This window comes from Leopardus geoffroyi, chromosome C1 (assembly GCF_018350155.1).
Source record: "Leopardus geoffroyi isolate Oge1 chromosome C1, O.geoffroyi_Oge1_pat1.0, whole genome shotgun sequence".
Taxonomy (NCBI): domain Eukaryota; kingdom Metazoa; phylum Chordata; class Mammalia; order Carnivora; family Felidae; genus Leopardus; species Leopardus geoffroyi.
In genome coordinates, this window is record NC_059328.1 from 218,716,852 (window position 1) to 218,741,890 (window position 25,039).

Consider the following 25,039-nt stretch of genomic DNA (forward strand, 5'->3'; position numbering starts at 1 on the left):
CCCACCCGGCTGTGGTCCGAGCCCGGCCACCCTTGCAGGTCAGGTGCCCCGTGCCCGGCGCCCCGCGCCCTGCCTGGCCCCCTGCGCTCAACGCCCCGGCGCCTGGCCCCGACTATACCGCCTCGCCCCAGTGTGCCCGGACCCGACACCCTGCCTTGTCGCCTTCTTTTCCCTCGGAGGACCGGAAAGAGCAGCCCCGGGGGCCGGGCCAGGGCCTGCACACCCCTAGAAAGGAGCCGGTGAGTGCCGTCAGAAGGGGGCATGTGGAGGCCGGTGTGGCGCCCAGGACTGGGGACTGGGCGTAGGGAGAGTCCGCGGTGACGTGTGCAGCCCCACCGGCCCCCAGCGGCTCCCAGGTCTTTGTCCCGGCTAGTGAGGGGAGGGGGGGGGGGCGCTCCCTTTCCACCCTGATCAGACCGGCCTGGGTTCTCAGGGAGCCCATTTTGGACAAAACAGTGGTTTCACCCAGAGCCCTGCCACGGGTCCGCGTGCCAGTGGGGCTGAGGCTGTGGTCAGCCCAGGAGACTCAAGGCTGGATGCCCAGGGGCCCGAGGCTAGCTGACTTCTGCAGTGCGGTGCCTATTTGGGGGCACAGAGCCGGGTGATGTTTCGCCATGGGAGAAGGGTCCTGGCCTTCCTCTGGGCTCCTGCAAAGCCCCAGCTTTATCACAACCGAATCACTTTCTGTTTGCCAACAGCCCCCCTCCTCACCCACCCCCACCACCGATCCACCTGCTGCAGAGATGTGGGGAAGGGTCTGTGGGTGATGGACATTGTGTAGCCGGCCCTGGTCCCACTATGGGACATTAGCTCCTGGCCTGAGCTCAGCCTCCCGTAGAAATCCGCTAGAGCTCCCTACGTAGACTTGGACCCCGGTTTCCTATTAACCTTAAGCAGATGTTGAAAACTCCATTTTCAGTTGGGTCGGGCTTTTACATTTTCTTTTTCTATGTGGTGTGTTTTGTAAAAATCTTTCCTTCTGAGAGGTTGCAATGGTTGTGGGGGAGGTGAGGCCCACTAGCCCGTGGCAGGCACCGGTCATGGCTGTGGAGCCCACAGAGCTGAGGCCCAGGGAGGAGGCCAGCTGGTGCCTGAACTGAGACAGGAAGCCGGCTCCCGGCTCCTGGCCCTGTCCTCTCCCACAGCCTCGCCCTGGGACCTGTTCTTGCTGTGGACACTAGATCTGAGGCTTCAGCCGGACATGCAGAACCCATGTCTGGGTATCCATGAGGATTGCCAACGACTTCCCAGGGGCCTGAGACAGCAGAGAGGACGGGCAGGTGGGCAGGCAAAGCTAGAGTGCCACCCAGCGCGGTTGCTGCTGGGGCAACTTGTGCCTGGTGCCCCTGGAGCAGGGGTCGGGGGAAGCTTCTGGATGGAAATGCGCCACTTTGCAGCCGACGAGGGCTGGGGCTTTGGTGGCTGCAAATGGACAGCAAGTCCTGCCCGCGGGAGTAACGACACCAGCCAGCGTGAGGGTGGTGCTGAGAGACAGACAAGGTTAACACGCGGGGCCCCCGAGGGGGCACCTCCACCTGCGCTCAGGAACGTGCCTGCACCTTTATCAGCAGACGCACCAGCTCAGCCTTGACCGTGAGTCAGGGAGCACTCCTGCCTTTGTTAGCTGGGCATTTGCTGAGAACCTTTGACTTGCTTTCCAGTTTTATTCGCTCAGGCGGGTGACCACTCCCAATCGCCATTGTGCTCCAAGGCTCCGAGGGCAGCTGACCCCAGAGGTGGTCAAGCCAAGTGTCGTGTGGGCGGAACCCCGGCCCGGACTTCCCTTTGATTTGGCCAGAACGTGAACTCAGTTCTTTAGCAGACAGAGATGGACACGCCATCGAAATTCAGTGGTCTGCATCTGGGGTATCCACTTTATAAGACCCATTCCGCTGTCTTTGCAACTGGTCAACCTCCTTGCCCTAATGGCTTCTCTCCACTGTCACTCCGAACCGGTTCGGGAGGGCTAACGGTCTCAGAGATTAAGACTGTGATTAAATCCGAGCAGTGGGACGGGCCAAACTGAAAGCATTTCCTTTGGGAACCTCGTGACCAGGAGTGATCGGCTCTGAGACAGAACTAGGAGCCTGGTGGAATCCGCCCGCCCCAACACACGTGCCCTGGGAGGTCCCCCCACCGCCCCGCCCCTGCGTTAGCCTTCTGCCCTCATGCTTCCCCGTGACTGCTGCGGGTGGAGGGGTTCCGGGAGCAGATCGGGGTCGGGGCGAGCCAGCACGGTGTGTAGTGATGGGAGAGGAGATCGCTGGCTGAAAGGCCATCCCCTCCGATGAGCCCGGCGGGGGGGGGGGGGGGTCCCACGGTGTGGCTATGTCTGGCTGAGGGACAGCCCGCATCCGTGTCCCAGCCGGAGCCAAGCCAGGGTGGGTGCTCGGGACGACAGGGACTTGTGGGATGTGCATTTTTTTTTTTTTTAACATTTATATTTATTTTTGGGACAGAGAGAGACAGAGCATGAACGGGGGAGGGGCAGAGAGAGAGGGAGACACAGAATCGGAAACAGGCTCCAGGCTCTGAGCCATCAGCCCAGAGCCCGACGCGGGGCTCGAACTCACGGACCGCGAGATCGTGACCTGGCTGAAGTCGGCGCTTAACCGACTACGCCACCCAGGCGCCCCGGGATGTGCGTTTTAAATACTAAACTCAAACATACCCTCCGTTCAATTTAAGGTAACTTTTTAAACATAGTTTTCAAAAAGCATGAAAAGCCTCTCCATGTCATTAATTCACTACATGGGAAGATTCGGTCACAGTAGATAAAGACCCGTGTCGTGGGCCACTGGCTCTCAATCCCTGGCCATGCTGGGAACACGCTCCCCTGGGGATCCACCCCCCCCGCCCCCCACCGCCACTGCCTCCCTACGGGCGAATCTGAACTTGGGACTTCGTCTTCCTTCCCTCCCCTCCCTGTACCCCTCTCCCCCCCACCCACCAGCTCCCCTGGAAGCTGGGTCCGAGCTGAACGTAAGCATCAGAGTAAAATCTTTCAGGTGACGTCGGACTGGGAGCCAAGCACCTGTTGTTGGTTTAGCTATGCCGGGTGTATGTTATTCAAAGTCTGTTATCACATCAGCTCTGGTTTTAGTCAACACCGCATAGCGAACAGAGGTCACTTCCCTTAATAACTCAGGGTCATGACTGGCACGTTCTGGAAGGTGTTAGGTCACACTTTCTGTAGAAGCAGGTGGGGCCACCGGCCACCCTCTGCCTGCTGGTCTCCCCTGTTCACATCTCAGCTGCTCCTGAGGCCTGACCCCCTCGGCAGGCACCCCCCTCATCACAGGTGCCCAGACCCACTGGGTCCAGCATGCATCTGGTCCCCCCGACCTTGGTGATCTTTGCTATCCAAGCTGGGAAACCAAGCCATCGTTAGAGCAAGAAACTTCGGAAAGAAGGAACAGGTGGGGAAGGGGGCCTGGGGGAGACACATCCCCAGCCTCTGGGGCTGAGGGGGCAGCTCTTGTCTAAGTGGTGGCCTCCCATCCATCCGCTGACCGGCCACTGACCATGCTCTAAGATACTTAGGTGTGAAAAGCGTGCTAGTTTCCTTTTGTTTTGCTTTGCTGCCTCACCCCTCGCCGTCTTCCAGGAAGCCCGGAATTGTGTCCCTTCAGAGAGGAGACAGAGTGGGAACTAGTCAGCTGACAGTCACAGCCCTGTCATCTGCTCTGAAAACAGAGCTTCAATGAATGTGCTTCTTATGATACAATTTTTTTTCCAAAAATGGCAAAAAAAAAAAAAAAAAAAAAAAAAAAAGAATAAACTTCAGTCATCTATCAAAAAAGAACTTTTTCATCCAGGTTTTTAAAAACCAGAAACTATGGGTTCTAGGGAAACAGCAGTGAATTTTGTTTTCACGTTTTCTTGCCCAAAATCTAAATTCAACCATAAGTGAATATGGTCTGAATGACTCTGGCATATCAGGGCGACTTCTGGATGCACCATTCACAGCCAGCATTGTGCTTGAGGGTGGAAATACTGAGGGTTTGGTGCAAAAAAAATTTTAAGAAATTGGGGTGCCTGGGTGGCTCGGTTGGTTGAGTGTCTGACTTCAGCTCAGGTCATGTTCTCGCAATTCACGAGTTCGAGCCCTGCGTCGGGCTCTGTGCTGACAGCTCAGAGCCTGGAGCCTGCTTCGGATTCTGTGTCTCCCCCTCCGTCCCCCTCTCCGTCCCCCTCTCTGTCCTCCTCTCCGCTTGCGCTCTGTCTCTCAAAAATGAGTAAACGTTAAAACATTTTTTTAATTAGTAAATTATTTTTCACCAATTTAAGGCACAAGTCAGGGAATATTGTAGTTGAGCGCCATAGGACCTCTGAGGAAATTTTCATTTTAGATGCTGTTTGGGTGATGGTCACGTGTCATAATTAACCCCCTGTGAAACAAATCAGAGTCCATTTCTATCCTGTCTTATTCCAGGTGTGATCCTGACAGGCAGAGATGGGGAAAAAACTGGATCTTTCCAAGCTCACGGACGACGAGGCCAAGCACATCTGGGAAGTGGTTCAGCGGGACTTTGATCTGAGAAGGAAAGAAGAGGAAAGGCTGGGGTGAGTGTATGAGGCCGAGCCCGTCCCTCCGGTGTCCCCTGGATGGGGGGGCCTCCCCGGGACGCTGGGGGTGAGCAGACAGCAGGGAGCTCGGGGGGCAGGACACCGGATGGGAAGCCGGACGCTGGGAAACGTCCGGCTGTCTGGGCTCAGTTTCCTCATAATTAAAGTGAGGGGATCCGACTCCCCAGCCTGCATTCCGGTGCATCCCACTGTGCCCTGGATACTTTTAGTTCATCCTGGTCCAGCTTCGGGTCCCGTCTCCTGAGCCAGGAGATGCTTCAACCGTGGCAGGGTGAGGTGAAGGTGATAAAATACAGAAACACCCGGATGTCAGGCTGGAGGGGTTTTAGCATCGAGGCTGAGTTTGTCTTTCTTTCCAGTGTGTTGGGGGGGGGACCCCATCCCCCAACGGGTGGCCATGGACTGAGCCAACACCCTCTGCCATTATCTACTCCTCCCCCACCTCTAAGGCTTAGGTGTGCTGTGTGCTTGCTTACGAGACTTTCCCGGTGTCCGTGTGGCTGGAAGGCCTGTCGAGGAGACACGGGGGCAAGGACTCCTGGCGAGGGGGGAGTAAGAACGTGTCTGAGAGAGGGGTGCAGGCAGGGGCGAGGCCGCAACGAGAGCCGGCTTCTGCCCTGCCAGCTGTGGGCCCCCGGGACGCGGCCAAACGTACCGGAAGGGCAGAACCAGCCCGTCTGCCCACGACTGCAAGTGGGGGTGACGAGGGCGACTCGTGGCCTGAGTGACCCGGAGGGTGCAGCGAGGTGGAGCAGGGCTGGGGGAAACCAGGAGAGGGTTCGGACACGGGGGTTAGGTTGCCTGTCGGATGCCCAGCGGACAAGAGGGCTCCACGCATGCTGGCCACGAGCCCAGAAGGGATGGTGGCATTGTCACCGGTAGATGATATTTGTATCCGTTTCCTGGGGCCGCTGCAGTCGCCACAAGTCTAGTGGCTTCAAATGCACAAATGTCCCGTGGTTCTGGAGGCCAGAAGTCTTCCAGTCAAGGTGTCGGCGGGTTTACGTTCCTTCTAGAAGCTCCAGGGGAGAGTCTGTGTCCTTGCTTTTTCCAGCTTCCCGAGCCCCCTCCCCCCAGCCCTGCCTGTCTTCAGGACCTTCATCACGGCGTCTTCCACAGCCCCCGACTCTGCTCTCCTCCCCTTCTCCCTCTGTCCCTTATACAGACCCGTGACGACACAGGGCCCACCCAGGTAATCCAGGGTAACCTCCCGCCTAAGATCCTTAACTTGGCATGGCCTCTTTTGCCATGTGAAGTGACATGTTTACACCTGGGAACCAGGAACGTGACATTTTTCATGCGGGAGAAGCATTATTCAGCTGCCCCCGGTGTTTAGGCACCAGACAGGAGGAGACCCCGCAGGAGGGGATCCAGAGAGGAAGGCAGGGCCCCCGAGATGACAGAGACAGACCGGGGCTGGGAGGAACTCTAGGTCCGGACACGGGACAAAGGCCACGAGAAACAGACAAGGCACGAACAGAAACAAGCATGTTTCTGATCGGCGCCCCCAGGGTCTGTGGGGAGGGGTCCGGGTCAGTGCTGCCCAGGCTTCCAGCTGTTTCTCTGTGCAGCCCCCTGCCCTCCATCCTGCCCTGGGCTCCCGGGTCACCCCCTGGGCTTTTGTCGCTAAGACACTTCCACCCTGCTGGCCTCCAGGGATTGTCAGCCGCTCACCCACCCACATGAGACCTGACACTGGGGCCACAGCCGGCCTTGACCTGACCCGACTTCCGAGTACCAAGCAGGGGTCAGAGCTTTGCACCCACCTGCCCCAGCCCGGCCGCCTGGCTCTGCCGAGGCCCACGATGCCTATGCCAGCAAAACCAGCCCAGCCTTTCCCGTTCACAGCACCCTCTTCCCCGGGGAGGGACCAAACGCTGCCTCCAGGCAGCTCAGCTGTTGGCAACTTTTATTTTAAATGTATACAGAAACACAGATAAATGGGACAGGAGGGAAGCCCAGCTCCCCAGGAAGCAGAGGGAGGACCCCGCGGGCCAGGTCCCAAGAGGCACCCCCTTTCCCAGAGACCCATGAGCTGGGCAGCTCCTCCTTCATCTAGACCGCTGAGGTGGGTTTTGCAGAAGTCCCTGTGTTTCTTGCATGAAGGTGAGTCCCTTCTGACGTCCGTCCTTCCTTATCTTCCTACTCCTTTGGTCATTTCGCATTGCAAAGAGGAAACGGGCCCGGGGACCTCTCCACACTGTCGGAACCAGAAGGCTCCTACAAGCATGTGGGCTGTGTCACCCCCTCTCCGGTGCACAGCCTGTAGCTCAGGCCAGGTCCCCGGGCCAGTTATGGTCAGGGCAACCTCCTGTCTCCTCGTCAGGAGGTGCCCAAAGCCGTCTGCTCAGAAAGGGCCAGGGTGGGAAGTGGGAGGCAGGGCGTGTTGGGGGATTGGCCCGTTCTGCCGTGTCTACTCCGTCTGCCTTGTGGTTGGGGACGGGCTTCTTAAACATCCCCCATCAGACATCAGACAGGGAGAGGTTGTACGGGGAACGTTAATGCAGTGGGAGGTTGTGTCTCTCCCAGAAATGCAAGCATGCAGCGGTGTGGAACGTTTGTGTCCGAGTAACATTAGGTCAAGGGCAGGGATGCCCAAATGGCACTACCATGGCCAGATCTAGCAGGTGATCACATTTGGGAAGTAAAGAGTCGTTTCAGGGGGTGCAGGGAGGGAAGGGTTTTTACATTTCTTATCATATTTGATGGTTTTGCCTCAAATACAAAATTAGGATGTTAATACAAAAGCAGGATGTTCACAGCATTGTTAAACATGCCACAAAGAGTAAAGCTGCTTCTGTCTGTGAGGAACCTTTCCTCCAGTGTCCCCTGACCCCGGGGTGCCGCAGGACCCAGGCGCGAGGTCTCGAGGCAGGTAGACGTGATGAGCACCATGAGGTCAGAACCCATGGGCTCGAGTTCTGCCCAGACGGGCAATTCTGCTTAGAAATGCTACAAGCAGCATAGCATAAACACTCTGGGTTCCCGACGCCAGGACTCGTTCTACAGAGCCGTTAGCTAACGTGCCTCACTCCGGTTCTCTGATCTGTCAATCAGTCCTGGGCTGAGCTGAGAAACCAGTCCTCCAATGACCACCAGGTGGGTGGCAGCTCGGGGGTCGCTCAGATGGCTTTCTGATGTCTTTGCCATTCTCCCAAAGAGATGCCGGCTGGACGGACGGCAGAGCTGGAGGAACCCGCCACAGGGGCTGACAGAACAGAGCCCATGGGGGAAGAATTATGAAACCAAGAAACAGGCATGTTCGCTAAAGGGAAAGAATTCTCCTGCCCTGAATGTGCCTCAGGTGGGCACAGTGTGTGGGCCTGATTCCCCAGGAGCAGACCTGCCAAGGGGCGCTTTGCTAAACAAGCAGTCCACCGAATAGACCAATTTGAAGACAACAGCAGGAATATTTCTTTCAATATTTACAAGTTGATGGAAACGCGTGCCAGGCAGACCCGTCCCCAGACGTGAGAGTACCAACCCGTTGTAGAGGATGCTGGGGCAGGGCCTGGCTGAAGATCCCCGATACGGGGAGGACGAAGTCCACGTGGCTGTGAGACTGGTTTCAGTAACACCCACAGGTAGTAGAGTATCCCCCAAACACTGAAGCCCCTGGTCCCTCGCTGGGCCTGACCCTCCCCAGCCTGTGGTGAGGACACTCACAGCCCCGTGGGGAAGACAGAGCCCGTCCCAGCTGTGAGAGGCAAGGGGTGAAGGATTTTGGCCGCTGCCTCAGCCCGAAGCTCCTGAGGTGGCCTTCCAGATAGACGACACAGATGGCTTCCCTCTGAATCGACTAGAAGGAAGGTGGAGGCCACGCCATCTTTGACTTAGCCCCAGGCACACAGAAGTCGCCCCCTGAGGGTGGCGTGTGGGACCAGGGACTGGGGAGGGCCATGTTTACCATACAGGGTGAGGGTGTCATGTTATTCCTGGCTTCCCTTCAGGACGTGCTGCTGCACCCCAAAGAGTGGGAAATTCAAAGATATACAAAATCAGGGTGTTCACACCATTGGCATCAGAAAGGTGCTTTAGGATAGATTTCACATACTACCTGTTTCCTACCATCGAGTCCTCAGCGTTGGGCTATAACGAGGATGTGTGTCTTCCTGTGGATGAACTTTGAGCCTTCAAACATGGCGGACGCTGGTGTGAGACAATGGCCCCCCTTATGCTAAGTCTGCCACCTGGGGCAGGGCTTGGGCCCTGAGCCTTCATGACTGTCAGGGAGACAAAACTTAGAGTTATCTCAGTGCCACCGAGCAGTGTTTGGTAGTGTGCTCTTTCCAATCATTTTTTTTTTTTTTAATTAGTAAAGTGGAAATAAAAATTCTTTCTTAACATGATAAAAATATCCCCCAAAGAATAGCCATCAGGATAGATTAATGTTAGAAACAAGAAAAGGATTTCTGTCGGCACCACTCATCACCACTAATTTATCATTGTTGTTGATATGCTAGCCAATGCGATTAGAGAAGATAGCAAAACAGAGCTATTATCTACAGATGTGAAAACCCAAGTTCTCTGAAAGACAAAGAAAAAAGAGAATTTAGTAGCCTGCCTAATTACAAAAGAATGTAGAAGAAAATCGGTGTCCCCCTCTTAGACACCAAAAATAATAAGAAAATATATAGAAAAAATTCTATTTACGATAAAAACATGAGGTACCTAGAGATATACGTATCAGAAATGTGCAAATGCGGTATGACGAGTAGCACAAAACATTATTGAGCAGCATACAAAAATTTCAAATAAATAGCAAGTGATACCATACATTCTAAGTGGCGCAAGCATCATACTGCAGAGGAATCAGTGAATTGTAACCCCAGTCAAATCCCCGCGGCAGGTTGGGGAACGTGAGAAAATGGTATGGAGGAACAAGGACGTAAAAATAGTAAGAAGGACCTTGTTCCGTGAGATAATTTATTTCAGTGCTACAGTAATGAAAATAAATCGGTTCTCCATGGCTGTCATCAAGGAAACAACATGGAAAGGTCTAAAACACAGCAAAGTATGTGTAACAATTTCTAGTACAGTAAAGGTAACATTTTGTAGCAGTGGGAAAGGTTACTTTAGGGACAGTTGACCACGGGCGAGGTTTAACCTCCGTGAGATTTGTAATTGATTTGTTAAAAATATAAAACACGCAACTATGAAGATTCCTGGAACAGAATAGAGGTAAATATGAACTTAGTATTGGTCTATGAACTTAGTATCGATTAAGTAAATGTATGCATTATATATATGTGAATTTTAAAAGAAAAAAATTTTTTGAAAATTTTAATGTTTAAAAAGTTAGAAGAGGGGCGCCTGGGTGGCGCAGTCGGTTAAGCGCCCGACTTCAGCCAGGTCACGATCTCACGGTCCGTGAGTTCGAGCCCCGGGTCGGGCTCTGGGCTGATGGCTCGGAGCCTGGAGCCTGCTTCCGATTCTGTGTCTCCCTCTCTCTCTGCCCCTCCCCCGTTCATGCTCTGTCTCTCTCTGTCCCAAAAAAAAAAAAAAAAAAAAAAAAGTTAGAAGAAACAATTTAACAGAAATGGCGACGATTCATATCCTTGATGTATAAGGAGCTTCACAATATCAGAAAGATACATAAGTTTTCCAAATTAGAAAGCCATGAAGAGCCCAATGAAATAGGAAAAGAATACGAACAGGAAATTCACCAGCTAAAAAATGCGTAACCAATAAACACAAAGCAATAGCTAAAAGCATGACGATAGAAATACAAACTAAACAAAATATATTGTTTTCACATATTTCCAAAGATGAATGAGACTCCCAGTCTGCAGCCTGGCTAAAGGGTTCAGGCAAATGCACAAAGAGAGGGATAAAGTTGACCTTTGCAGAGGCCAGTCTGGCTGGCATCACGTAGCAAAAGCCCTAAATGTGTGTTCACCCTTTGAACCTGCGAAAAGTCATCCTACAGAAAGAATTAGGAGACGCTATTCCTCACAGCAAGGATCATAAGAGCCAAGAACTAAGACCCGAATGTCCAAAATTATAAGCTTTGGTTATGTGGAAAAAGCATATCGTGATTTTTTTTTTTTTATTTTAATGTTTGTTTATTTGAGAGAGAGAGAAAGAGAGGGAGAGAACGCCCGAGCAGGGGAGGGACAGAGAGAGAAGGAGACACCGAATCTGAAGCAGGCTCCAGGCTTTGAGCTGTCAGCACAGAGCCCGACACGGGGCTCGAACCCATGAACCGTGAGATCGTGACCTGAGCCGAAATCACAAGTTGGACACTTAACTGACTGAGCCACCCAGGCTCCCTGACATTTCACTTTTTAAAAAATGCATAGAAAAGTCTAGCAGTAACGGAGGCTCCGTACCCACTGAGCTTTTTCTTGCTGCCCACTCGTGTCGTGGGGTCCAGCCCCTTCTGTTTCCTTTGCTGATCTTCCTGGACCCCCCAGTATTCACTTTCAGAGGGTCCAGGGCCCCCACCCCTTCTCACCTCTGTGCACACTCGCTCCCGGAGTGGTCTTCACTGCACTGTGGCTCTAATGCCCTCTAGACCAGCACTGTCCCGCAGAATGAGCCGCTGGACTCCCTCTGCACTCCAGCCTCCGCACCTGTTAAGCACTTGAAATGGGCTCGTGCAACCGGGGAACCAGCTTTGTCTTTCTTTTTTTCATTGTAACTAAAATAGCCACACGTGCCTAGTGGCTGCCATATTGGACAGGGCAGGTCTAGACAACAAGTCCTGAAGTGATGCCCTCAGCCGAGAACTTGCCTCTGAACCTGTGACACATGGGGACGAATGCCCACTGAGCACCTTGGCCGGGGGTCTAACCAGCATCTCTAATCCAGCGTGCCTAAGGCAGGTCTCGATTCACCCAAGGCCCCCACTTCCCCATCTCGGAAACAGCCTGGTTGCTGAGGTCCGGTGCCCAGGGATCACGGTTGGCTCCTTCCCCTCGTCCCACATTCCGTGCCTCAGCAAGCCCTGTTGGCTCAGCCCTCAAGATAAATCCCAGCTGTGGCTCACCAGCCACACGGCCAACCCAGTTCATGCCACACCACCTCTGCTGGACGTCTCCCCTCCGCCCTCCCTGCCCTGTTGTCTTTCTCTCTGTGGCCCCCCAGGAAGCTCCTTTCCTCCTATTGCTGCCTCCTTCACGTCCCTTCTCCGATGTCACCTCCTCAGAGAGGCCTCCCCGGATTGCCCTTTCTAAAATAGCCACCACCCTCCCAGTGCCACTTCTTTCTGTGTAGCCTCCTGGATCTCCCTCCACAGCACTTAGGGCCGGTCTGAATCCATATGAGTCACGTACTTGTTGAGTTAGAGTTGGCCTCCCCACCCATGTCTCAGCCCAGGGAGGGCTCTATTTTGTCACTAGCGCCCAGCACAGTACCTGACCACGGAAAGACTCAAAAGCTGTCTTTGTGCACGGATCATTATGAATGTGCACTGAGTTACATCAGTTACTCCCTGGACAAGCCTGCCATGTGGCTCTTACTGTTATCCCCGTTCGCAGGGGAGGACATTGGAATGGGCCAGGTCTCCCGGCTGTGAAGAATGTTCAGGAGTCTTTAGCCATGGAAATATTGGGGGGAGGGGACGTCTTGCTGGGTGTCGGTCTGTACCATCGGTCCTCTCCGTGTTCGCCGTTTGTTCTCGTTGCTCGGGTGTTGAGAACGTTAGCTACAGGAAAGATACAAGTTATTTTTTGATGTCGCATCAGTACAGAGTAGCACCCACGTAAACCTCCAGGTAGTGGCCCCACTCTTTCGCTCGCTCCATCTGGGGAAGAGCCAGTCCTGTGGACACCCGCGTCCTGGACCCCACGGATGCGCGCAGGGGAGAGGATGGCGAGTCTGCGTGTGGCATCCGGAGCCCGCACTCCCTGCCGGAGAGCCTGCTGTCTGCTGTGCTCCTATGAGGACCTTCCCGCAGATCCGCCCGGGGTGGCCTCGCAGCTGTGTCCGGGGTGGGAAGGGTTGGGTAATCCGAAAGCCCTGGGGGCACAAGAGTGCTCAGCACAGTGACTCATGCCCCTGGGTGAGGACGGAGCTTACCTAAATAGAACACCCTGTTTCAAAGGGCACAGCCCGAAAATCAAATATTAGGCCTGCGAACCTTCCCCAGGAAGGCAAACAGGTGGGGTTGTGGATTGCTGTTTCCGCAAACAGACCAGGGCTCCTGAGATTCTCTCTGAAAGTTCTCCCTGCGTGAGACGTGAGCTTTCGTGGCTCGCTTTGGAGATACTGCCACCAAGGAACGTGAAGTGTGCCCCCAGCCGGGCCCCCTGGCACCCCAGACCGACCAAGACCACTGCCGAGACTCCCGTGACACTCGGGGCCCGTGGCTCACGCAGCCTCAAGGATTTCCTCCTCGTCCTGTTGGTCGTCCTGTGGCCGCTCTCTTCCGAGGACTGCATGGGACGTTAGCAAGTTTCTGTTCTCGTTCCCTATCATTCCCGATACTCCTTCCCATAATCGGGACTTTAGAGCCCCGTGTCCGCTCTTCAGTTACCGTTGCACGACACGGTCTCTTTCCTCAGTTGTGCGGGACGGTCACGCTGCGTTTGGGCGCCATACCTTCAAGAATTTCGCCTCTTGAGTCTGCGACTCAATGGTGCCTTCGGGCCCCCGCGCCCCATTCTTAGGGTCACCCCTGGGACTCGTCTCTCCTTCCGAGTCCCGCATCCCCACAGCCCCTGCTTGTGGCCAGGGCAGCGGTGGGTGTGGGGGGAGCGGCTCCTGGCCCCCAGGGTGACAGCGCTGCTGGGGTCTCGACTCCGCCCACTGTCTCCTGGCTCCTTGCTGGTCCTTGTGACGGAGCGGAGGGTCAGGTCTGCTTCCAGGATCGGGACCATCACTCGTGTGTGAATTGTCCCAGCGTCGGGCACGGCTGGCACCCGCTGCTGAGATCCCCGATCCCAGCTATCAACCCCTCTCCGCCCCAGCCCCCAGACTGCCAGTCCCCTGGTCCCTCGGCACCTCGTGCCACCCTGCAGGGACACAGGCTAAGGACCGCCCGGCCCAAGAGGCAGAGAGCAGAGCACTGGTCCGAGCCCATCCCTCTTTCAGTGGCTGCTGTGGGACGTTGGTGCTGTGGCCACAGTGTGATCCTCCCTAGCGGACCTGGAGGGCGCACCACCAGCCCCTGGGTCCTGGCTGTCCCCGGTACTCACACATTTCCACCACGCTCCCCTCCGGACTCCCCCTGAGAGGAGGAGAGCAAGGACAGATAGTGCTGACCTCTTGGCGTCACCTCCAGCCCTTCTCCCTTCCACGCCCGGTCATTGCCAAGAGGGGACTGCCCTGCCCTGCCCTGTCTTGAAAGGGCTTTCCTTGCACCAGACCCCCCCACCCCTCCACCTTGTCCTCAGAGGACCCTCAGCCTGTCTTGCAGAGAGCACTTGACGTTGGTGTCTCAGAGGGGGCTGGAAGTCGGCTGTGGGCTTCTGGTCCCCAGACACCCCTCTGCTAATCTCCCCCTCCATCCGTCCCTGTTTCCACCTCTGCCCTCCTCCTCCTCGTTCCCGTCCCTTTAGCCCTTTTCTCTGCGTCTGGGGCAGCAAACTTGCTTCCAAGCCCGCCGTTCTCAAGTATTTTGGCCTCAGGGTCCCCTTTACATTCTTAAATTATAGAGAAACCCCCAAGAGCTTCTGTTCATGTGGGTTATTCATGTCAATATTTACCCTATCAGAAATTGAAACCAGACATTTAAAAAATATTCATTCATTCGCTTAAATAACAACAGTAAACCCCGTATGTGTTAACATAAATAACATTTTTATGAACAATAACTTCTTCCATAGCAAATGAGAAGTCTGGCACGTTCTATATTTTTAAAATTTTTTTTAATGTTTATTTTTTGAGAGAGAGAGAGAGAGAGAGAGCATGAGTGGGGCGGGGCAGAGAAAGAGGGAGACACAGAATCTGAAACAGGCTCCAGGCTCTGAGCTGTCAGCACAGAGCCCAGTGTGGGGCTTGAACCCACCAGCCGTGAGATCATGACCTGAGCCGAAGTCGGACGCTCAACCGACTGAGCCACCCAGGTGCCCCTGGCATGTTCTATATTTTTGGAAATCCCTCAGTGTCTGGTGTAAAAGGAGATGGTTGGATTCTCATATCTGCTTCTGTTTTCAGTGCTTTGTAGTATGTTGTCTTGGCTGAGGAATTTGAAGAAAATCTGGCCTCCTCCAAATGTATAGTTGGAAAAAAGAGGGGTGTTTCAATAGCCAGATGATTATGAACATTGTGTTTTGATTCTACATGGAAACACAACAAATGGGTAATTTTTAAAAAAAATTTTTAAGGTTTATTTATTTTTGAGAGAGAGAATAGCAGAGGGGCAGAGAGAGAGGGAGACACAGAATCAGAAGCAGGTTCCAGGGTCTAAGCTGTCAGCACAGAGCCCGACACGGGCCTCAAACCCGCGAACCACGAGATCATGACCTGAGCCGAAGTCGGACGCTCAGCTGACTGAGCCACCCAGGAGCCCCACAACTAGTAATTTCTTAAAGGAGGTTGCACGGTGGAATCTGAAACCATATCAGTGAACTTTTCCCTCCCTTTTACAGTAAAATCCATTGATCTGTCTTGCACTCAAAGTGAATCTTTTATCCATGTGTAGTTTTGTTGCACACTATGCAGCTTCTGGTGACACATTTCATTATATACCCGAAGGAATCACATTGACTCTGTCACCACTGATGTCATCAGCAACCTCTAAAAAAACATTAGCAAAAATAAATAAATAAATAAATAAATAAATAAATAAACATGAGCGTTGGACACCATCAAACTCATGGCGGCAGACATAAATCTCCCAAGATCCTTCTTTGTGCTTGAAAGCTTGAATTTTGTCATTGGCCACAAAGACTGTCACTTGTCTCCTCGAGGTGACGGGCTCCCTCTGTTCATTCCTAAGAAAATGTCTGGCGAACGCCCAAGTCGGAATAGTTTCTCTTTCATTTGTTCTCTTAAGTAAAAGTGATGTCCCGTGAAGAAAGCTTCTAGCTCCCGTTGGAAGTCCGGCAACTGCCTGCTTCCCCTCATCAGGACCTTGGTGGTGTTCCAGGATGTAGCAGCAACGCTTCCTGTGTGTGCGTCCCGTCTCTCCATTCATGCAGAATATTAAAAAGACACGTGCTCAAGGGTCAAGGTGTAATTAGTTGAATACCTGTCATTGTAGCATCGAGCACCTGCCTTTCATCAGGACACACTTCATCAAAGACATGCTCTCCTTTACTTCCGTGACAAAGACTGGAATGGCAATTTGTACAGTTTGTCCCTCTGCCTTGACTCGTGCTGAGGTCCTAGCTGTTTGGCCATCATCGCTTTTCTACCGCCACTGCAGGCATCAGAGAGCAAACAAGAGGAATAGCATTTCAGCATCATTACTAAAATAATTTTGGCCTTGTGAACCCTTTGAAAGGGTCTTGGGTACTTCCAGAGGCTCCCGGACCCCGCCTTGAGGGCCACCGGTCTAAATCTTTGGACTTCGTAAGCTCTGGTGGTAATTCTGCCCGTCTTCCTCCCCACTGTCACCCTTCATTCCTTCCCATCTTTATTTGGGCCGTCTCTTCTCCACCTCGGTGAACGTAGCCTGTGGTCTTTCCATCTCAGCCTGGTTCTTTCTTTATCCCCTCCTCTCTCTCAATCCCAGTGAACGTGCCAAACACACTTGTTTCAAGTTGTCTTCTGTTTCCGACAGTCGCACTCAGGGTGTCTTTTCTTCCTGACGGTGACTTAGACTCACGTCCGCCGAGGCACCCGTAGTGGAAGGACATCTTGGTCAACCCCCTGTTTGCAACGAGCATCCTGTGTGCTTTGGCCTGGCCCCGCCCACCTCCTCCCTGTGCAGCTCCGGGTCAGGGTGATTGCCCTGCAGCCGGCAGGAGCCAGCTGGGGTCACTGTGCTGGACCAGCCTGGGCTCTCCCCTTCTCTCCTTTCCTGCTGTCCAGCTATGAAGAAGAGAAGTTATGTTTTAGAGAAGCTGAGGCAGAGTATAATTGTCCCTTCCCCCATAGTTGGCACTGTCTGTCTCCAGCCACCACCCCTGGGGCTCTTATTTCAGGGGACTTTGCATCCTGGGACGCGCGGTGCCTCACATGTCCTCATCTTTCTTCCTGCCGTGCTGGGAGGTAGTTCTGCCTGGATAGAGAATGACGGGCAGTCAGTAGGAGAGGGACACAGGGGGGCCTCTAGATTTTCTGACTGATGCAGATATAGTCCAAGTAGAAGTGGAGGAGGGTTGGCCCTCCCCTCCTGGTGTCAGGTGCCTGTACTTGTCTCTGTGAGGCAAAGTCTACCTTGTCGACGCAGCTGTGTCTGGACCGTGGTCGGTGGATGCCATCACCCACCCTGGATGCCACCAGCGCTCGGCCATGCTCTCTTGGTTTTCCAAGCTGACACAGGAGTTTCGTGTGTGTGCCTGTCTTCCAGAGTGTTTGAACGGAGAGTGGGGAGAGGGAAATCGGCGAAGCGCAGTCCGTGTCACTCAACGCGGGAAGTGGTGTCCCAGGGCCTCTTGGGGCCGCTGCCTTGTCCTTCATCTCCACCGGCCCTGGGGCGACCCCACCAGAAACCACGGGTGCAGCGTTCTCACAAGACCGTGGCACCCAGGGTCTGGTTTTTGTCGCTAAGAGTGGATCGGTTTGATCGCATCTAAAGCTAGAAATACCGCCTTTGGCAGACATTCTCCGAAATCCAGAACAAAAGGCATGTGTACATCTTCCAGTCCGTTCAGTTTGGGCAAGCTCACCAGAAAGGTCTGGGAGAACTGTGGTGTTCCCAGGACCCCGTGGTGCTGGATGGTTCCCGCCACGGACACTGTGCAAACCAGGCCACGTCAGCCTTGCTCTGTGGGGGGTCAGCTCCACTTGCTTCCCTGCTAGAAGACACCCAAAACTGCTTGCGAGGGATCCCTCCTGGCTTGGCCCCCAGAACCCTGTGTGACCTCCTAGGGAGAGTGCAGTGACCTGTCACTTTCTCAGTAGGGTCACAGCCCAACCCCCACTTACCTGGTGGTGTCCTCCACGCAGGGCCATTAGCTCAGGCTGGCGTGTGGAGCAGGTGTGACCGGCCATCAGGTCGGGCCGGCACACAGAGTAGGTGTGAGCGGCCAGGCCCTCACGGAGAGGAGCGCCAGCCTCGCCCCCCTGATGAGCTTGATCTCTGCCTTCTCTGTGGCTTCTGCTGTGAACCGCTTGGATTTTTCTCTCTTCTCTAGCCTCCTCTTAGCCTGTGTGACAGGTTGGTTCTAAGTAACCGCGTGGCCTGACCGGCTACACTCCCAGGACTCCCCCTGGCCCTGCGGGGCTCCCCAAAGCCACCAACCTCGCCCCCTCCCAGGAAGGCTGGACACCCAGTGGTGATGACTGCAGGCTCACCGTCGTCCGGTGAAGCAGGGAGCCCGAACACGGTCTCTGAGCTGCATGCTGTGCAGCAGAAAAGCTCCAGGCTCCGCGGGCCCCAGCTCAAACCTGGAGTTCAGGACCTCCTGTCCATCTTTCCGTTATGAGTTGTGAGAGGTTGCGCGGGCAGGTGACAGCTGTCCCAGCCTGTGATCCCGAGCCTTTATGGTTCTTGGCCCTTTGGCACTGGATGAAAGTCACGGGTGCGCAGCCTGAAAATTTGTACAACTGTGAACAGTCACAGATATGTTTAAATGCGGTTTCATTTCTTTAAGAGTCAGGTGTTTCGATTCCAGCCTACTCAGACTGCACATGTGTGAACCCGGCCTGCTGGGCTCCCCCGTCGGGAGAGAGTGGGAGCGTGGAGCTCCCACGGCAGAGAGTAAAGGCTGCCCGTGGGTGCCTTTACCCGAGTTGGGGTCACTTTTCTCTGCGTATGAGAAAGTTCCCGTGTGTGTGTGTGTGTGTGTGTGTGTGTGTGTGTTTGCACACACACGCGTGCAGGCGTGTAAAACCTGTTGCAAGGACAAGGTGTCTAATGTAGTTCTTGTGTCTGATATCTTCCTTAGGGGATTGAAGGACAGGATTAAGAAAGAGAGCTCCCAGAGGGAGCTGCTCTCAGATGCGGCCCACCTGAATGAGACCCACTGCGCCCGCTGCCTGCAGCCCTACCGGCCCCTCGAGGCCCCCAAGAGGCAATGCCTGGAGTGTCACCTCTTCACCTGCCAAGACTGTAGCCACGCCCACCCGGAGGAGGAGGGCTGGCTCTGTGACCCCTGCCACCTGGCCAGGTGAGCCGGGGCGGGTGCCTGGGGTCCAGGTGACCCTGTGGGTTTCACGGCCCGACACGTCCCCTCAGAGGGGCTGGCCGAAGGAAGGGTGGGCAGGGCCGTGGGCCTGAGCTCCGTGTGTCCGCAGGGTTGTGAAGATGGGCTCACTGGAGTGGTACTACGGGCACCTGAGAGCCCGCTTCAAGCGGTTCGGGAGTGCCAAAGTGATCCGGTCCCTGTGCGGGCGGCTGCAGGGTGGAGGTGAGGAGTGTACCTGTCTCGGGGGGGGGCTTTTTTCTGTTCCCAGGCGTGTTGTAATGTTTCCGGACCCAGCAGATCCTTTGGAATGTGTGTCTGTGCACCTGTCCGTGCATTTCGGGTATTTTCTGTGAAACTGGCTGCTTTTCATGTGGTGCAAACTTCTGCACCCCCCTGGCCTGGCCCCTTGGGAAGTCCTGCATGCTATTCACACCCCCCCACTCTTTGAAGTCATATTTTTCCAGTGCTTCCTAGCAGGTTGAGAACTCAGAGCCAAAGATTCTGAACCTCAGTGGCTAATCGAATAATAAGGCACTTGTGTTCTCCAGACCCCTCCTCCCTGGGCGTCTGGTTTGGGGCCGAGACTCCCTCTTTCCACACACATTCCCTGGGAGTTGGGTGTTTATCAAGACTTAAAGAAATTAGTCCTAACTCAATGGTGTGTTTTCATATTTTGAATCCAAGTATTTATTTCATTTTTTTTTAACGTTTATTTATTTCTGAGACAGAGAGAGACAGAGCATGAGAGGGGGAGACACAGAATCCGAAGCAGGCTCCACGCTTGACCTGTCAGCACAGAGCCCCACATGGGGCTTGAACTTGGGAACAGGGAGATCATGACTTGAGCCGAAGTCAGATGATTAACTGATTGAGCTACCCAGGCACCTGGAAGTCCCATTTCTTTTTAATAATTTTTTTAATGTTTATTTATTTTTGAGAGAGAGAGAGAGAGAACAAGCAGGGAAGGGCAGAGAGAGAGGGAGACACAGCATCCGAAGCAGGCTCCAGGCTCCGAGCTGTCAGCACAGGGCCAGACACAGGGCTCAAACTCACAAACTGCGAGATCGTGACCTGAGCTGAAGTCGGATGCTTAACCAATGGAGCCCCCCAGGCCCCCCCCCCAAAGTATTATTTCATAATGAACTTGAAATCCATACTGTGATCTTACACCAAACCTGACAGGTATGTTCACCTGTCTTGTCCACCTTTAAGGTGTTTGGAAAGGGAGATCATTTCAGGGGAAGGTTGAAGTTTGGAAGTTGAACTTGAGCGGAGATAATTAAGCGGTGTTTGCAGGGAGCGTGCCTTGTCGCTGTCATTCGCTGCCACTTGAATCCCAGGCTCTGCCATTAAGCCTGGCCAAGGCTTCAGGCTGGGAGAGCTCACCAGGCTGGGGGTGGGGGTGGGGGAAGGCTGGGCGTCTTGAATATCTCCATCTGGGGGACCGTGAGGCAAGGGCCCTAGGGCAGGAGGCACATCGGGGGCAGGTTCTGTGCTGCTTGGATTGGAGGTGTCTCCTCCCAGGCCTTCTGGGGAGAGGTCTTACTTGTGCCTGTGTCCTATAAAGCCCCACGCTGGTAGGCAGGACCTGAAGTTGGGCACAGCCACCCCCAGAGGGCTTGGGCGTCCACTGAGGTGTTTCTGAGGCATCTTAGCACACTCCTGAATTTAGGACGGGGACCACCCCGAGGCACCCTCACTCGGAATGACTTGTAGCACCTGGAACAGTGGACCGTGGGGTGAGGGGGCTTCTTGGGGAGGGAGGCATATGATAAATCATTCAAATAAGAACATTTTAATGAGTAAAAGGAGACTTTCTGGATAACTATGCCGAGACAACAGATGTGACCGAGGTGGCACAGGAAGGTGCCCAATCCTTGAAGGCCCTTCCTCATCTCCCTCTGCCCTCCCACTGCTTCTCAAGGCGGTATCTGTGTCTCAGGCTGGAGCCCATCAGTAAAGCCCATGACCCCATGCCCCCTTGGCCAGCCAGGGGCCGGCTTGGCAGGTGAAGGAGGTTGACAGGGCTCACGGGTGAGAACCACAGGAAGCAGGGCCGAAAGCCACACTGCAAAGCATTTGAGACCCTCAAGCCCAGAGGCGGCCCTGCTCACAGAGGAAACCGCAGGCCACCGCGTTAGAACCCCTGGGGACCTGGCCTCACCCTGAGAGGTGCGGATTTCCAGGGGCCGGGTGGGCTCAGGAATCTGTGTTGTGTGAAAGGCTGTGGGGATTCTGATGCCCCGCCAGCGTCCCCAGCTGCTGGAGCCAACACCCCAAGTAACCTGCCAGTTTCTAAGTAGTCACCACCGAGGGCCACCAGGTGGCGCTGTGGGGCAACAGGAACCCCGGCTCCCAGTGGCTGCCATCCCCAGTGAGGGGCATCTCAGGTACCCCGGGAGGGATGCCCAGGGTGCATTCTCCCTGCTGGGCGCCTGGGAGCCCAGCACACTGAGTCAGAGAGGGTGCAGGGAAGGAAGGTTGTGTCTTTGTGGCTTTTTGTAAGCGGTCAAACTGAAAAAAATAGAAACGATTGAAGTTAATGACTGGTAAGCTGGTGGGGGCCACTGGGGGGTCTTCTCCCAGGGAATCCACAGAGCAATGGGGTGTTTCAGCCACTGGGGGGGTGCTCTGCTCCGCAGAGCAATGGGGGTGTTTTCCCGAGTCCCCCACATCAGGATGGGCAGATGCTGCGGGAGACGGTCCCAGGGCCAGGAAGGAAATGACAGGAAACTCCATCCTTCAGCACACGGTCTCCGGAGGGTGTCTGTGTTTCCCAGAGCCTTTTCTTTGGCTGTAGGTTTGCCTGACAGGGCACGTGACTCACCTGACCTCCACAGTAAGTCCTTCATGCTCACATGGCTTTGTTTTTGTTTCCACCCCGCTATCAAGAGCGGACGAGAAATCTCTTCCTTGGGTTTTATTAAGAATGACTCGATTTCCGGAGATGGGTTAAAGTGGCTCAAACCCTTGTCCCAGGTGGAGAGAGGGATGGAAGGAGTTGGTAACAAACAGGGGCACAGAGATCCTGTTCATATTCAGTCTGGGGGGGGAGGGGGATGTCACACACACACACACGCACACACACACACACACACACACACACACACACACGGGCCTCCAGGAAGCACTTCTACATTCCCATAGTGCAGATAGCGTTCGTCCCTCCGTCTTCTGTCTGGCAGTTTGGGGTGCATTCCCTCAAGACTGCCACTGCCCAGAGAATCGAAAATAATTACCCAGTCTGCCGGCTGCGCGGTTCTGAGTTCTGAGGGGGGCAGAGAAGGGCTTGCAGGGCGCTCGCAGATATGTGCAATTCACTGCTTGCTTGCACTTGAGACCTCCCCGCACCCAAAGGCCCAGGGGCTGAGGGCCGGGACACGGGGTGGGGGCATGCAGGGCAGCACGTGCTGGGCCAGGTCCCACAGGCCTAAGCACCCAGTGCCGGCCCTTGTGGCCCCTGAGAGACGGCAGGTGATCCACCCCAGGGCCCGTTTCCTGGATCCCTCTCTGGCGGCCTAGAGGGGCAGGCCAGGCCAGGGTGAGCAGGAGAAGAGGGGGAAGAGGTCTTGACAGGGGGCCACCTGGGTGCTCGGGTGAAGCAAGGGGCCTGGGGGGCCGAGAAAGGAGGGGTGGGAGCCCCGGGGCTGAGGCTCACCTCCGTCCCAATTGTGTCTGACGCCTGCAGACAAGCAGATGAACTGATTGTGGGTGAAGCAGTCCATCTGAGAAAACGTGACATAGCTAGAGTCCTCCTTCACCCACCACAAACATCAGTGATTCCGATTGCCCAAGAGGGAACCGATGAATGGGTTTGTAGGGGTGACCCTCGACAAAATCGATGCAGAATAATAGCTTTCTGCCGAGATTCAGACCAGTTCTAACTGATGCTTGGCTAGGTCTTTGTAAGGCCAGCAGATGGCCTTGCCTGGAAGTGTCACAGTGGGTGGGTGGATGGATGGGTGGATGGATGGATGAATGGAGAATGGATGAATGAGTGGGTGGGTGGATGGATGGGTATGTGGATAGGTGGTAGATGGGCAGGTGGGCAGGTGGATGGGTAGGAGGGTGGGTGGGTGGATGGATGGATGGATGGTAGGAGGGTGGGTGGGTGGATGGATGGATGGATGGTAGGAGGGTGGGTGGGTGGATGGATGGGTGGGTGGTTGGTAGATGGGCAGGTGGGTGTGTGGATGGCTGGTAGATGGGCAGGTGGGCAGGTGGATGGGTAGGAGGGTGGGTGGGTAGACAGATGGGTAGGTGGGTGGGTGGGTGGATGGATGGACGGGTGGGTGGGTGGTAGATGGGCAGGTGGGATGGGTGGATGGATGAGCAGGTGGGTGGGTGGGTGGATGGATGGTTTGCCCCCATCTTCCCCTCCCTGGGTGGACTCATGCCGGTTTCCACTGCAGGTGGGCCTGAGCCAAGCCCTGGAGAGGGAAGTGGAGACAGTGAGCAGACAGAAGACGATGGAGAACTGGACACAGTGGCCCAGGCCCAACCCCTTGGGAGCAAAGTAAGTCTTCCCCAGTCACCCCGCCCCTCCCCCACCTGGAGCCTTGGGCTCAGGTTTCCTAAAAATCTCAGTGCTCTCCACTCCAGCAGGAGCACGAAGAGCCTGCCCCCTCTGCCATGCCCCGACGGTCCATGAGACACTGAGCAGCAAATGAGAGCATGCTGTCACCATGTGGTGTCACCATCAGAAACCCCGGGGGCAGGCTGCGGGGTAGGCAGAGCCTGCCGCGAAGCCTGCTTGGCCCGCGGGTCAGGGCCCCGGGGGCACGCGTGTCAGGTGTCAGGGCAGGCAGGGGTCCCAGCGGGCGCGCTGGTGTCTCCCAAGGCGGCCTTTGCATCTTTGAGGGAAGCAAGGCCCCTTTAGACTCCCCTCTGTGAACACTTTTGCTTCTGTTTAAAAGCCAACCACGAGCCTTGCCTTTGTTGGTGTTTGTTTCTGTCTTGAGAACAGCAACTTATTTTTCAGTTAGTTTTGGTGATAGAGAAGCATCTGGGTGGGATGACGGAAGGGGAGCAGGCTGGGGCAGGGGGACAATGATGGAGCCACGGGGAGGAGGCCAGGGTCTTTGAGATACGACACTGGACACGTCTGGCCAGTCTACAGTGAGAACACTGCGTTCCTGCCTCGTCCTGAGCTTAAAGAGCACTAGCCAGTGTCTGGAATATTCCCTATACAATACCTTTAAAGGATCAAGATCATTGTGAGGGAGGATTTCAGTAGACATATGCCCTTCATCTGAACAGCATGGAACTCTTCCCCGCCTCTGCACCCCCACAGCAGGGGCCCCTCATTTGTCTTAACCTCCCCCCCCCCACACCTCCCAAGAGAGAGAGGCACCTGTCGGCCCTCAAGCAGACTGGCTGCCCGCCCCGCCCCGCACCCTAGGGCCACAGTGCTCCGGGGCCTGTGTCCTCAGCACTTGTGAGCAGCTGGATACCTCTCCTGCTCCTCTAGGAGATGCTGAGGAAGCAGTTCTCGCAGGATCGGGGGAAGGCGCTCTGGGCCCCTTGGCGCGGCCTTGCAGCTCCTTTGGGTCTGTTTCTAGTGCGGGAGGTGGACATATGCCCATGGAGGCTCCCACCCCAGGGCTGAGGGGGCCCCCGTCCTCTCTGTCAGGCTGACCCTGACTCCCCCCTTCTTGCCCATGTCTACACCTGCTCAGAAAAAGCGCCTCTCCATTCACGGCTTGGACTTTGAGGCAGACTCTGATGGCTCGACTCAGTCCTGCGGTCACCCCCCATATCTGTCCCCGGTCCCGATGGCCACAGACAGCCTGCAGGTCAGTGGGCTCTCATTTCTGCCCCCGTCCTTCCCGGCCACTCGGGGCCCCGGGGGGTTTGGTGTGGGAGGGCACTCTGGGAAGGAGTCCGATGACCATAGCCAGTATCAGGGCACAACAGGCCAGGGGAGAGTTGGGGAGGGGGCCCAGGGTCTCTGCAGAGACGGGGCTGGCAGCTTGGGCAAGTGGAGTGCAGGATGGGAACTAAGGCTGGACAGACGAAGGGGCCGAGGGAATTCGGGCTGGCTGCTTGTCCCAGAAGTAAGGCAGAAACCCCGTGACTTGGGAGGGCCAGGAGAACGGCTTCTGCCCTGGAGTCCAGGCCTGACGTGTGCCTGGACATCCATCTGGTGGTACCAGGCCAGAGCTGGGGCAGGGACGCACCTGCCCCGGCTGATCTTCAGACTGCTTTGGGGGAGAGGACAGCAGGGCAGGGAGCCGGCACCCCAGAGGTCTCTGGGCCCCAGGTCC

At 55.3% G+C, this 25,039-nt stretch overlaps 1 protein-coding gene across 4 annotated transcripts in view; it reads left to right on the forward strand.

Annotated features, from left to right (window-relative positions):
* MLPH (melanophilin) overlaps positions 1 to 25,039 on the forward strand; it is a 43,792-nt gene continuing 18,753 nt past the window's right edge. Inside the window, exons 1-7 of one of the 4 annotated variants that reach the window (XM_045481854.1) lie at positions 2 to 239; positions 4,436 to 4,566; positions 18,534 to 18,755; positions 18,883 to 18,995; positions 21,574 to 21,612; positions 23,186 to 23,289; positions 24,452 to 24,568. In XM_045481854.1, coding sequence (XP_045337810.1) covers positions 4,457 to 4,566; positions 18,534 to 18,755; positions 18,883 to 18,995; positions 21,574 to 21,612; positions 23,186 to 23,289; positions 24,452 to 24,568 — 705 coding nt within the window. In that variant the 5' untranslated portion in view covers positions 2 to 239; positions 4,436 to 4,456. Of the gene's footprint in view, positions 240 to 4,435; positions 4,567 to 18,533; positions 18,756 to 18,882; positions 18,996 to 21,573; positions 21,613 to 23,185; positions 23,290 to 24,451; positions 24,569 to 25,039 lie in introns of all 4 variants that reach the window. The other 3 variants (XM_045481857.1, XM_045481855.1, XM_045481858.1) reach the window with 3 other exon arrangements.